The sequence below is a fragment of the Apus apus genome, chromosome 5 (genome assembly GCF_020740795.1).
Source record: "Apus apus isolate bApuApu2 chromosome 5, bApuApu2.pri.cur, whole genome shotgun sequence".
In the NCBI taxonomy this organism is placed as follows: domain Eukaryota; kingdom Metazoa; phylum Chordata; class Aves; order Apodiformes; family Apodidae; genus Apus; species Apus apus.
In genome coordinates, this window is record NC_067286.1 from 57268110 (window position 1) to 57280391 (window position 12282).

Below are 12282 nucleotides of genomic sequence, written 5' to 3' on the forward strand. Positions count from 1 at the left end.
AGTGCTTGTTTGGGCTAAATTTGTTTGTTTTGTAGCCTCAGCTGTATCATTTATAATAATCTAGGTTCTTGGCTTGCTGAGCTGAGTACTGCTACAAATTAAGCAAAAAAACACCCAATCAAAACAAAAAAAAGAGTTCAGCAAGGGTGAAAACTTCATGATTCCTGTTTACCAAAGCCACGGGTTGTTTGGGCTGCTTTGGGTTGTGGTTTTGTAGGTTTTACAGGACTCTGCTTTCTGCAGAGCAGAGCAGTTGAACTGAAAGCTCAGCTGCTACAAGCGTAGTCAAGTGGGTCATCCCAAATCACTGGCCACTTCTGCTAATTTTAGCCTTGCATGGAATTCTTTTGGTTGGTCTTTGTTTGTTTGTTTGTTTTTTCTAAGTTGATAATGATACAGCAGAAACTTTAGAGCCCAATTATTTTTGTGAAGTTGTTGTTTAACATACTCAGTGTGAGTGTTGGTATGACAGGAGGAAATGCTTCTGGGGGTGACAGAACAGAAAACAGAAGAGACCAGGTCACATACAAAAATCTGGTGATGGTGGAGCAGATGCTGTGTTTCTGTGTTTTCAACTGGTTGTTCTGAGAACTGCTGGACTGAGAAATATCTCATTTCCTTCTGACACTGTTTCAGTGCTGCAGGCAGCCTAACTTTCTATTTCTGCATTTCATCAAAGGATGCTTAAAAAAGATAAGCTTATTTGCAAAACCTTCTGGCTGTTGTGCCCCTGTGCCATAATATCTCATATCTTCTGCCTGTGTATAACCCAAGTGCTATTGTATAGAGTGTGGGCAGCCTGTATCTTGGATGGCACATGGTTTCCTCAGAAGACCTGTGTGCTTTGCCAACTGAAGAGCCTCCTGGGCTGTGTGTTTGCCCATTCTTAGTGCTCGGAGGGCTGCTGGATTTCGCTCAGCACAGTCTTTTTTGAAGCAAGTGGGGAGCTGCCCAAAACCACCTCTGCAGAACTGGTTGGTGACCACGACCTGTGTGGGCTTCAGTGCATGTGGGGGTGGGCATTGAGTGCTGGTCTTCAGGAATGCACTTTTGGGAATGTCAGCCCAAAATAACCCCAAACCATGTATTCTCTTTGATACTTGCTGTCACGGTCATTCACTAGCATTGATCTTTTTGTTTCTGTTTTAACACAGATTGCTCGTAGATCTTTTCGGCTGGCATATCCATCTCAGGTGCACTTTCCATCCCATTTTTTTGTATCTTTGTCTTGACACTGTTAGTTTCCTCCCTTCTTTTAGAGTATTTGTTTGTCAGTTGACCAAAGAGGAGTTAGGTGTCTTGCCTTTTCTGTTCTTCCTGTTAATGATTTGCATTGTCAGTGGTTTTGTGTTGCTTTTTCATCTCTTCCATGTGTTACTAAATGATTTCTGATTAATTTTACTGTGGCTTTAAATGTTGCATTGATATGTGAAAACCAAAGATATGGGAAAGCAGGGCCTTTTTTACATTTAGCTTAGATTCAAAAAAAGACAAAGATGTACTTTTCAACTACATTCTCACATCTCAAAATTATCAAGTGGAATAGCCCCACTGAGTTGTATAGGATGACTCCAGTGGGTAGATATTTGCAGGATTTGGGTCTAGTAATTTGCTTAGGAACCCATACCTGTCTGAACAAGACTTAAATGAATCAGTGTTCCTCTTGGACTTGCCTGAAAATCTGCAATACCTGCAGTGAGTGCCTGTGTGCCTCCTTCCCTACTAATTTTTAATGACTCATTGTTTCCAAGTTGGTGCAGCACATTCCAGAAGCAAGTCTGAACTACCAGAAAGTGCCTCCGGGATCAGTGGAACTGAAGGATTTTGACCAAAATATGAATGATAATAGAGAAGAGGATCCCTCAAGAAAAACGAGGACAAGAAACCGTGAGGAGGCAGGCCACCTTTTTCTTTACTTTATATATGACATTGCTTTAAGCTGCAGCATGTATACCTGTTATTTATAAGCTGCCAAAGGAGGCTAATAAAAAAAAAAAATGCACTTTGCAAAAGTCCAGACTTGTAGGTGTAGAAATAGTGTTTAAAAAAAACAAAACAAAATAACAAAAAAAATCCAAACCAAAAACACAAAAAAAGAAGAGAAAAAAATTGAATCACCTTTCTTGCCAATACTGACTGGAAGTTTCCTCTAGTGTGTAAAACTCTTGTAAACCTGAGGCTTGGTCTGGGAGGAGACATTCAGTGCCAGAGCCCACTTAGGCTGTTTCACTGGTCTTTTAAAGCAAAACACAAAAATCCTGACTTAGAAATCTGCAGCGCTGATAGTTTAATGACAAGAAATCATGACATGAAAACAGTTGTTGCTAATCAATAAAGGTACATTGTTTTTCTGAGATAGGCGTGCTGGTCAGAGCTGTCCCTAGAGCAGCAGTGACATGATCTGGAGCTCATGAGGAATTTCTTTAGCTGGGCTTAAGTGCAGCCATGCAGACAGCAAGCTGCTTGTTCTCTGTTGTTCCCTGTAACGTGTGCAATATGATGCACTTGTTCTGGGGTGAGAGAGCAGGGTAACCTGGAAATCACTGGGATGATGGTAAAGAGTGAGGAAGCTTGGCCTGAAACTTGAGGCTGGAGGTGGTGTTGGAGTGAGGGCTGTGATGGAGAGCAGAGGAGCAGGCTGCTGATGCAGCATTCAGCTGGTGCTTCTGTTTGCTTTGTCCTGCTGGATCCAGTTGAGAAGGAAGAGCTGGAGCGGAGGCTCCAGGGAGGTAGTGCAGGCAGGAGGACAGAGCTAGACTCCAGCACATTCACTTTGCTGCTCTGGAGGAGTGTGACTCAAAGAGGCTGATGAGGAGAGCTTGGCTACCAACCCTGTCCTCTGACTGACTTGAAGCAATCTCTCACTTCCCGGTAGAGATGTGTGAAGGCTGAATAAAAATGCAGGTTCAGTGTGCCCTCAGCTGATTTGGGCTTTCTTGACAGAAGCCTGGAGGCTCTTTTGAACCACAGGACTTGAATATTTGGGATTTGATTTTTGTTGTTGTTGTTGTTTCTAATAAAGCAGGATGTAACATGGTGGGATTACATGGCAGTGAAGGTGGCTTCAACTCATGTAAATCACATTAGCTGGTTTCAGTGAGACTGCTTGTGGAACTTTGTGTATTGTGAATTGGTTTGGGCTGTCTTGGTGGGGAGGTGCCTGTGAGGCTTGGAAATTCTTAAGGTTTTTCTTTCAGAAGTGCCTAAATATTTATTTTACTGCAGACATCTCTATCACTTTGTACACTTCTCAAGAAAAAAAATCCAAACACGTTAATATTGATCTTTTTGCCAAAGTGCTGCAACGAAGCTGCATGTCGTCTTAATCTCCCTTAAACTTCAAATATCATCACCATAAATGAAGATGTTTAAGTGGAGATTGCTTACTGTAAAAATTTCCAGTTTTGTCATATGCCATTTTTGCTAAAAGTTCTCTGCTGTGCCCTTATATTTTAGGTAATCTTTGACAATCTAATGTTGAATCCAGTGTCCCAGTTATCACATACAATCCGTGAAAATACAGAAAACCTAGCTGAAAAAATGAAGTAAGTAACTTTTTAAATCTTGATTTTCTGCTGAGTTTGTTGGCTTGCTACTTGTGGAAGATAATGCATTATTGTCTTGGTGAGTCTTCTTATCAAGATGCAGGGAATCTAGATGTAGGAAACCACATGTGTAGTGGATGAGAGGTAACATGATAATTTGCCATCTCTTTTCCTCGTAAGTTTGGCCTTTGAAATTTTAATGCTGGATTTGTAATGCCTTTTGATACCTTAACTTGGAAATGTTGCCTGTGCGAAGAGTTGGCAGAAAATGTCTTCTTGTTGGTGGATTCTCCTCTTTCTTCCCGTGTCCCAAGGCTCTTAGAAAGCCTGCAGGTCATCAAGGCTTGTGAAAGCTCTTCAAAGCTTGTTGTTGCTCTAGAAGACATCAGTTAGGAAAGGACTTTGGTTTGTTCCTAAATCAGCTGAAAGGCGCTTTGTCCCGTTTCTAATCCACTAATCTCCTTTGTTGCAACATCCTGTGATAATTAAGTCTTTTAAGCAAGCAGCTTTTGGATGACAGTTTTAAGACCTGCTCCACTTTTTTGTACTGCAGGATTTTGTTTCAAAACTCAGAAAAGACCTGGGAGGAGATGGAGGCCAAAATTAATTCAGAAAACGAAGTGCCAATTCTGAAAACGTCAAACAAGGTAAGACCGTGCAAACAAGTGAAATCCCATAGACTTGCATCCATAAATGTTTTGTAACAAACCAAAATAATGAGCTCTGGCCCTTCTCAAACCCATTTCTGAAATTTCTAGTCCGTTTTCGTGTGCTGAAGTGCTGGTTTGTTGCTGTTTGCAGTATGGCAAAGTGAGTTCCCCTAGCTGTTGAGTTTCACCAAACTCTTCCCCTCTTCCTGTGTGTTACATCTTCAAAGACCAAGTCCCTTAACAGATGTTCAGGGTCATTAGGCTTCATTTAAACATCTACCAAAGCATCACCTACCATGTGGTTGCCACAGCTTCACTTGTTGCCAGGTGTTTCTTGTGAAAGTTTGCTTTCTTCACCTGTTACAGTTCGATAACAGGGCAATGAAAAAACTTCAGCCCTAGGGTGGTGTTTATGCTCTCTTATGACCTCTTATCATCATTTGTGGGGACTGCCAATAGTGATTTAAGTACAATAGTGGACACAACAAATACGTTTAATGCTAAGTATACATGTAACTATGCAGGACCTGTGTAGCTCCATGCTATAGCAGTATATAGGTGGCCAATTTCTGTGTCTGGTCAAGGAGCTGAGTTTGCAAATATCTTTGTGGATTTGGTATTAAGGAGGATGTAGGGGAACCTTTGTACAATTAATCTGGCTGGGGTTTCAAATCTAAAACCCCCTGTGGCTGTGAGCTGAGTGGTGTGGTAGCACTTGGTGAACTGGTGCAGAGCAGAGGTCCCTGGGCACTGAACAAATGTACCTAGATGCAGATCATAGAATGGTTTGAGTTGGAAGGGACCTTAAAAGGTCATCTAGTCCAACCATTCCTGCAGTGAGCACAGACATCTTTAGTTAGATCAGGTTGCTCAGAGCCCTCTCCAACTTGACCTTGAATGTTTCCAGGGATGGGGCGTCGACCACCTCTCTGGGCAATCTGGGCCAGTGTTTCACCACTTTATGTCAGCATAAAAAACATCCTCCTAATATCTAGTCTGAATCTCCACTCTTTTAGTTTAAAAACATTATCCCTTGTCCTATCATAACAAACCCTGCTAAGAAGTATCTATCCATCTTCCTCACAAGCTCCTTATAAGTTTTGAAAGGTTGCAATAAGTTATACCTGGAACTTTTTCTTCTCCAGGTTAAAAAACCCCAGGTCTCTAAACCTTTCCTTGTAGGAAAGATGTTCCATCCCTCTGATCATCTTCATGGATACTAGCTTTGTCTTTTCTATGAAATAAGCAAAGTTGGAACTGGCTTTCAGTCTCCTTGATCAGATAAGGCAGAAGGAGTAAGACTAGATTCCTGTGTCAGTTGAGTACTTTGTTGCTTAATTTTCCATTCTGATGTTTTTGTTTCTAGGAAATAAGTTCTATCCTGAAGGAGCTCAGGAGAGTTCAAAAACAGCTTGAAGGTAGGTCATGTAAGATGCTCTTTTTCTCTCAAATGCTAGTAAGTTTCACACAATAGAATAATGTGGCTTGATTTGCCAGGGAAAGCTGGGAAAAGATGCAGAAATTTAATTTGTTAGGATAGTGATCTCTGGGTGCGTATGGAACGAACAGTAGATTTATCCTGTGCTGCCGATTTTTAAGAAAATTGTTGACTTCTGCAATGTGGAAGGAGTTGCTGTGGAAATGCTTTGTTTGTGGTAATTAGCGTATTCCCATAAGATGAACTGGCAAAGGTCTGTTCTGCTGAAATAGTATTAAGCAGCTCTTTCAGCCAATAAGCTGTGCTATGCTTTTGGAATTTGAATTTTGCTCTTCCGTCATCTAGAAGCTTAATAAACACAGGGGTCGTTTTGGGGTTCTGCTGAAACCTTACTGTCAAGCTTGCTGTCTGTCTGCTGGAGTTTCTTTTTTCCAATTCAACCAGAAAGTTGAATGTTCTCACAGCTTCAGTTTGGGAGAGGTTTTGCTTGTTAAAGCAGCTTAGACCTGAAGGTATTAATGAAGAAAATATTGTGACTAAAATGAACCATTGGTATTGCCTGCAGTTCTACTGCCTTCAAAATTAATGCAGTAAAACACTGTTTAGAAACTCTGCTGAGTGCTACTAAAATGTCTGTTTATGTCTCTTTTATTTTTTCCCTTTTTTGTTCCCCCCCAGTCATAAATGCTATCGTTGACCCTACTGGAAACTTGGATATAGTTGCCAGTAACAAGGCATCTTCTGCTGCTAAACAATCTACAGCCACAAAAGTCAGGACTGCTAACACTTCTGGGCCCACACTGGAGACTTTGTCCCCGGCACAGATGAGAAACTACACACAGAAATCGAACTGTGGATCTTCTAGCCTACAAGATTCCAATTTCATTCCAGATGGAGAGAAATACGTGATCTGACACAGTATTTTGTATTGCTGTCAACCTGTAATCTACTGTCACATTAGTGTTGTGTGTGAGTGGTTTGTGGACAGTTTGTGTGGAGCAGTTGTTTAGATTGCTAACACGTTGCACAAAACAAAAAATAATCTATGCTGTGAGGGTGAATGGAAAGTCTGTGTACGCCTTTTAAGCAAGACTAGCACCGTGGAGCAGCACATGTTCAGCATAGACACAAACTGATTTTTAGAAAGTTCCTCACTCATTCTTCCAGTGTGCCATAAGGAAACAGGCTTTGCATCCACTCCATTCAGTACTGCCCAAGCTGAAGAGTTCTTGCCTTGGTCTGTTTATAATTATTCAGTTGTAATGAGGCACAATTTAAAAGAAAAACGTGGGGGTTTTTTTGGGTACTATATTTGTATTACCTAGAAAGGTTGGACCGAATGATCCTTGAGGTCCCTTCCAACCTACCATTCTATGATTCTTTTTTTTTTTTTTAAGTGTACAAGTGAAGCATTACAACTCTGTTGGAATCAGTGCAAATCCAACAGAATGATTGTGCAATAACACGGGTTTCTAGGAGAAACAGTTGTGTAACAATTCCTTTTCAGCCATCATAAAAAGGTAACCACAATGAAGTTGTGCTTACTTTGTTTTTTTTCAGCCCAAAAACCAAAAGAAGACAGAATAAACCCTTTGTTTTTCTCTTGGGAAAATGTAAAAGTTAATACTGGTATGAATGTAAATACTACTGATACAGTTACTATTTTTCATAATATTTCAGGCCCAAAGTTTGAGGTAGGTACAAAAAGTCAGATTTTACAGTTTAGCTTGCCAAATTTTAATTATTTCAGTACAAATGCTGTCTTTAGGCTGCTTTTTTGTTGTTATTGGGGTTCTTTTTGTCATTTTGGTTTTAAATATGCAAATTTTTTTTACAATGAGCTACAAATGCTCTTGGCTGGGCCAAAGATGAAGATGTTTGTGAGTAGCTAATTGCTAAGAAAAACATCTGTTCCAATGGCTCATGTAATAAACTTAATTGCACAGTTGCTGTGAACTGGTGTTCACTTGACAGCACTGAAAAAACAATGGCTTAAATGTAGCTCTGCCTTTACATCTACTTCTGCTATGAATTTTTTTTCAATGCAGAAGTTCTTGAAGACCACCATTCTGTGGTATTCTTCAGAAACTATTCAACAATGTCAGTCACTTGGTACAGTAGAGATTGTTGTCTGGATTTTATTTTTGGTCTGTTATAATCCTAGAAACACTAAGGATTAAGTGCAGTTGCACTGAGCAACTTGTTTAAAAAAAGTTGGGTTTTGTGTTCTGTCTTTCAGTTAAACTGCAAAATGCTAAGCAGTTTCTCTTGCTTTAAGAACAAAAGTTCTGTTTTTGAGGGGACCTCTTCCAGACGTGTTTGCTCCCAGTTTTTCCTGTCTTGTATCAATTCCTTTTTTCATTCTTCCTGGTAGACAAATTGTAATCAAGTAAAGAAATTCTTTTGTAGCTGTGGAGGATACATGTACTGGGAATGGTGAGCAGATGATTTCCACTTTGCCCTCATACAGTGTGTAGTTTAACCAGTGAAAATGGTTTCCCAAGCTCTTCTGCTTCTTGTGTGCTGCCTTCATATTTTGGGGTGGGTAGTGGATTCCTTAGTTAGCTTCAGTAGTTACCTGAGCTTTTCTGCTAGAGTGTTGTAACAGTGGGAACCTGTTAAAATAATTTAAATAAATAGGGATGCTCACTAAGTGTTTAATCTTACTAGTGAAGACCATGATTGCTTTCCTGGTGAAGCCAGTGGGAGCTTTCTGTCAATTTCAGCAGAAACAGGATCAGTCCCAAAATGGGAGTATGCCAACAGGCTATTAGTTTCTTTTGAACGTGCAAGATGCTGACTGGTAAACAATAGGTGCAAATATCCTTCCAAGGTGTCCAGTAAGTTGTAAGACTAATCAGCTTATGTTGGAGATGCTCTTCCATGAAGAAATCTGCTGAATTTCACATAGATGAATGCAGAGTAAAAAAAGAATTTACCCGTGATGATGTTCTGCCTGTAATATACGCACTATCTGAATGTGTTAATTCAGTTGTTTGTTCTGATCTGTCTTTTCTTGAAAAACCTGATTGTGTCCTTGATGAATATCCTAAGAGTTGGTATCATTCCTGACATATGAGACACAATTTTTCAAGCCCCTTTTGGTTAAGGTTTGAACTGACCAGGTGCTATCCCAACTCACTAGGAGTTGAAGGACCTTCACAGATAAGGTGTTGCTGTTAGTTTCAGTTTTGCTGTAGACACTTGTGAATTTCTCAGACATCTGACTTTCATTCTTATTTGTTACCCATTTTCCTACATCTTCATAGCTATGCTAGTGGATTTTGTTTCTCTACAATGTGTTCTTGATGAGACTTCTCTTTACTTTCACTTGCTTGATTCTGCTTTTATTCGTGAACACATCAGGGATGGATTTTCTTCCTTAGTTGCTCTGTTCTGAACTTGACAGAGCCCACAGACACATCAATCAAATCAACCCCCAAAATATGGTACCTCTTCAAGGATGTGACAATCGGTGTTTGTAATTTGGAAATGTGTGTGTAGAGGGGAGGGAGGATGCACAGCTTGATTTATTTGTGACTCAGCTCAACTATAACATGGTTCTGTGTCCTGACTCAGCGTTCATCCTTGGATCTTTGCATTTAAAGCAGTTTTGCTAGTCAGCGGTGAAATGCAATATATTTTTTTCTTGTATTCACTGCTTCTGAGGTACACCCTGTTTGCACTTGTCTGCTCCAGATAAGCCAAAGAGCCACCTGACTAACTCCCGTGTGAGAATTGTTCACTCTTTCAAGCAGTACTGTATGCAGCTGTGGACACATGCCTCTGTGTGACTCCTGTATGAACCTAACAGATGTGTAGTGGTGTATCTGGGTGGCCCAGGATCAGCACAGACAAGACATGTTGGCTTCTGTGAGCTACAGATGGGCCTTGTGTTGAGCTTGGTGGGGCTAATGCCGACCTGTGGGTCGTTCTCATACCATGTTGCTTTCATTCCTGTGTTTTGTATCTGACTAAAGAAATGTAATGCGGGGTGGGATTTTCAAAGTCTTAGGGAAGCAAGTGCTCATGTCCTTTTCGGTTTTCCATACGCTGTGGGTGCCTGATGCCGTGAGCACCTTTGGAAATCCCAGCCCTCAACTCTTCCGCTATACTTGAAAACCATGTTCTCAGTTCGACACTTTCAAATGTAAAAACCTGTTACACGGTTCTGATGGTGTGAATGTAGATCCCTGCAAGAATGTGTACCAGCTTTGTGAGCAAGGACCTAAACGTTTCTATGGCGGTGTCATGTTGTGGTTGTGCTCCAGGAGGAAAGAACGTCTGCATCATCTTTTGAGTATTTTAGTAAAGGTACAACTAGTGGAATGTTCACATGCAGCCTACTGAAAAAAAGAGGAGGGGAAAAAAAGAAGATAAAAAGTGTAAAGTATTTAAGTGCAAGATTCTACTAGTTTTTTCTTCGTTTGCAGATCACACTAGCTATTTTTGGAGTTCAGTAAATGTGTATAACTTTTACAAAGACCAGACAGAACTACCTGTTCACTTTCAATGTGCCCCGTGCTGAATTGTGCCTATTTCACTCTCTGTTGTTATGCTGCTGATTCTGCTGTTCTGAACTGTTCACTGAATCATTCCATTTGCATGCAACACAAATGCAAGCTGAGCTGTCTGAGAGTAAAGCTGAAACACGTTTGTATAACTTGAATCGATTAATGACTTTCTCTTTTCCACACCCTCTTGAAATGCTGTGTATAATTTTGATTTGTTTCTCCTGCCCTGATATTTTTTCTGCTTTTGTTTTTTTTTTGTTTGTTTTGTGTTTGTTGTTTTTTTTTTTTTGAATGGTAATTTATTTTTGTTTGGATTATAGGCAGTATCTGTACATTTTGTTTCAAGGTGATATTGTGGACGTCTTTAAAAAAAGCAAATTGTTATTTTATATAATTTTATCATAAAGTTGCTCTAATAAATCATTCTTTTATCATGTGACAATGATTCTGGATTTTGTGTGTTAATTTGCAGGGGGGGAGGATGTGTTTTGTGGGCTGTTTTTCAACTGCCTGTTTACATTGGAGTTAAGTACAGTGTAATAAAAGAATTGTCAGCAGCTGAAGACTTAAGAGTGCAACTGGATCTGTCCTGGGGACACCCACACCCATGGCTGGGGCAGATCCCTCTCCAGCAGTGCAGAGTTCCCTTTTTCCTGCCCCCGTAGTTACAGAGCTGAAGTCTCCCAGTCCCCATGACCTGAGGGTGGTCTTACTTAAGACATGGTATGATGATAGTTGATTAAATTTTTAGTACTGTTTTATTTCATTGCAGTGATTAACAATGGTAGTTAAATCCAGCCTGGGTATGATGATTCCCCAGCAGGTATGTGATTACAGAAAAGCATTATCCTCACTCTTGCTCTCACTTATATATATGCATAATGGAGTTTCTCTATCTGTGAAATTAATTTGATTGTTTTTTTTCCTCTTCATTCCATCACTGTCCTCCTTCTTCTCTCCTGTGGTTCCATCTGACCTTTGCATCCTTCCTGGCATTTTTGAAATAACACTAATTCCCCCTTCCCCTCTGTGCAGCCTTCAGGTGCCTGCAGCCTCCCCCACCCTGCTTGGTGCCATATGGGACTCTGGCTCCATGTCCTCTGCATTAGTGCAGCTTTGATAGGAAGTACAGCACGTGTAGCTGATAAAAGCATGGCATTGTTTGCCAGCAATAACTAAAATGCAGATAAAGGGGGGGAAATAATATTAGTACCTAATCAACATCAGTGGGAGACTTCCTGTTCCCTGGTGACCTTTGCCTTAGGCATTTGAACATGAGACCTTTTATGCTTAAAGTTTTAGGGAGAGATTCTGTGTTTTTTAAAAAAATAATTCTTCTGCCTCTGTTAAAAACCTTTCTTGAACTTAGTTTGTGTACACTGTGTCTGCAGAGGAGGCTTTCTGTGTTCCCTAAAATACAAGCCTGGGTTACACACCAACTGTATTACCTCTCCACAGGCTTCCCCAGCAGCACTGAGTGGTATTTGCATTGGGATGCTCTGCAAAGTGCCCTTTTGAAATCAATTGTGCATCTACTTCATTAATTTTTAACAGTCTGACTGAAAAAACATAAGAGGAAGTGGAACTGTGGCCAAGCTATTTGCAATGTAATGAAAACTGCTATCTGGCAGAATTTAAAAATAAAGGATAGATGGCAAAAGTAATGATCCCCTCTGTGCATCCCCCTGCTGAGTGTTCAGCTGCAGTCCTGCCTGGCTCTTCAATGTCCTCATCTGCTTTGGGAAGTAGAGATTGTTCTTCCTCATGTGTAAAGAAGGGAACACCAGAAACTCTTGTCTTGAGCAAGGTTTGCAGGATCCTTCCTTAGAACAAAAATTTTAAGTCATCAGAGAGACAGGTTCTCATGTTCTGACGTAATGTGAAGACCTATCAATAGGCCGTCACGTGCTGGTGTGGGAGGAGCATGCTTTTTTAGGCAAGGGCATTTGTGGACTCTTCAAGAGCAAAGCCCTGCTGGTCTCAGCATTTCCTGGTTGGATGTGGTTGGCATGGGGCAGCAGCGGGTGGTTTGGCTGTGGGGTGTGTTGCTTCCCTCAGAAAGGGTACAACCAACCATGCCGGTGCAGCCTTGCAGGCACTTGGAATGCCTGCACACGGGATCATCCTTGATGCAG

General features: G+C 40.8%; 1 protein-coding gene across 5 annotated transcripts in view; it reads left to right on the forward strand.

The window, feature by feature from the left end:
- Nucleotides 1-10589, forward strand: part of CEP170B (centrosomal protein 170B) — a 60201-nt gene extending 49612 nt beyond the window's left edge. For 2 of the 5 annotated variants that reach the window (XM_051621361.1, XM_051621356.1), the window contains 5 exons: nucleotides 1752-1895; nucleotides 3457-3545; nucleotides 4099-4192; nucleotides 5562-5613; nucleotides 6312-10589. In XM_051621361.1, the coding sequence (XP_051477321.1) occupies nucleotides 1752-1895; nucleotides 3457-3545; nucleotides 4099-4192; nucleotides 5562-5613; nucleotides 6312-6547 (615 nt within the window). In that variant the 3' untranslated portion in view covers nucleotides 6548-10589. Of the gene's footprint in view, nucleotides 1-1154; nucleotides 1194-1751; nucleotides 1896-3456; nucleotides 3546-4098; nucleotides 4193-5561; nucleotides 5614-6311 lie in introns of all 5 variants that reach the window. The other 3 variants (XM_051621357.1, XM_051621358.1, XM_051621359.1) reach the window with 3 other exon arrangements.
- Nucleotides 10590-12282: the final 1693 nt, after the last annotated feature.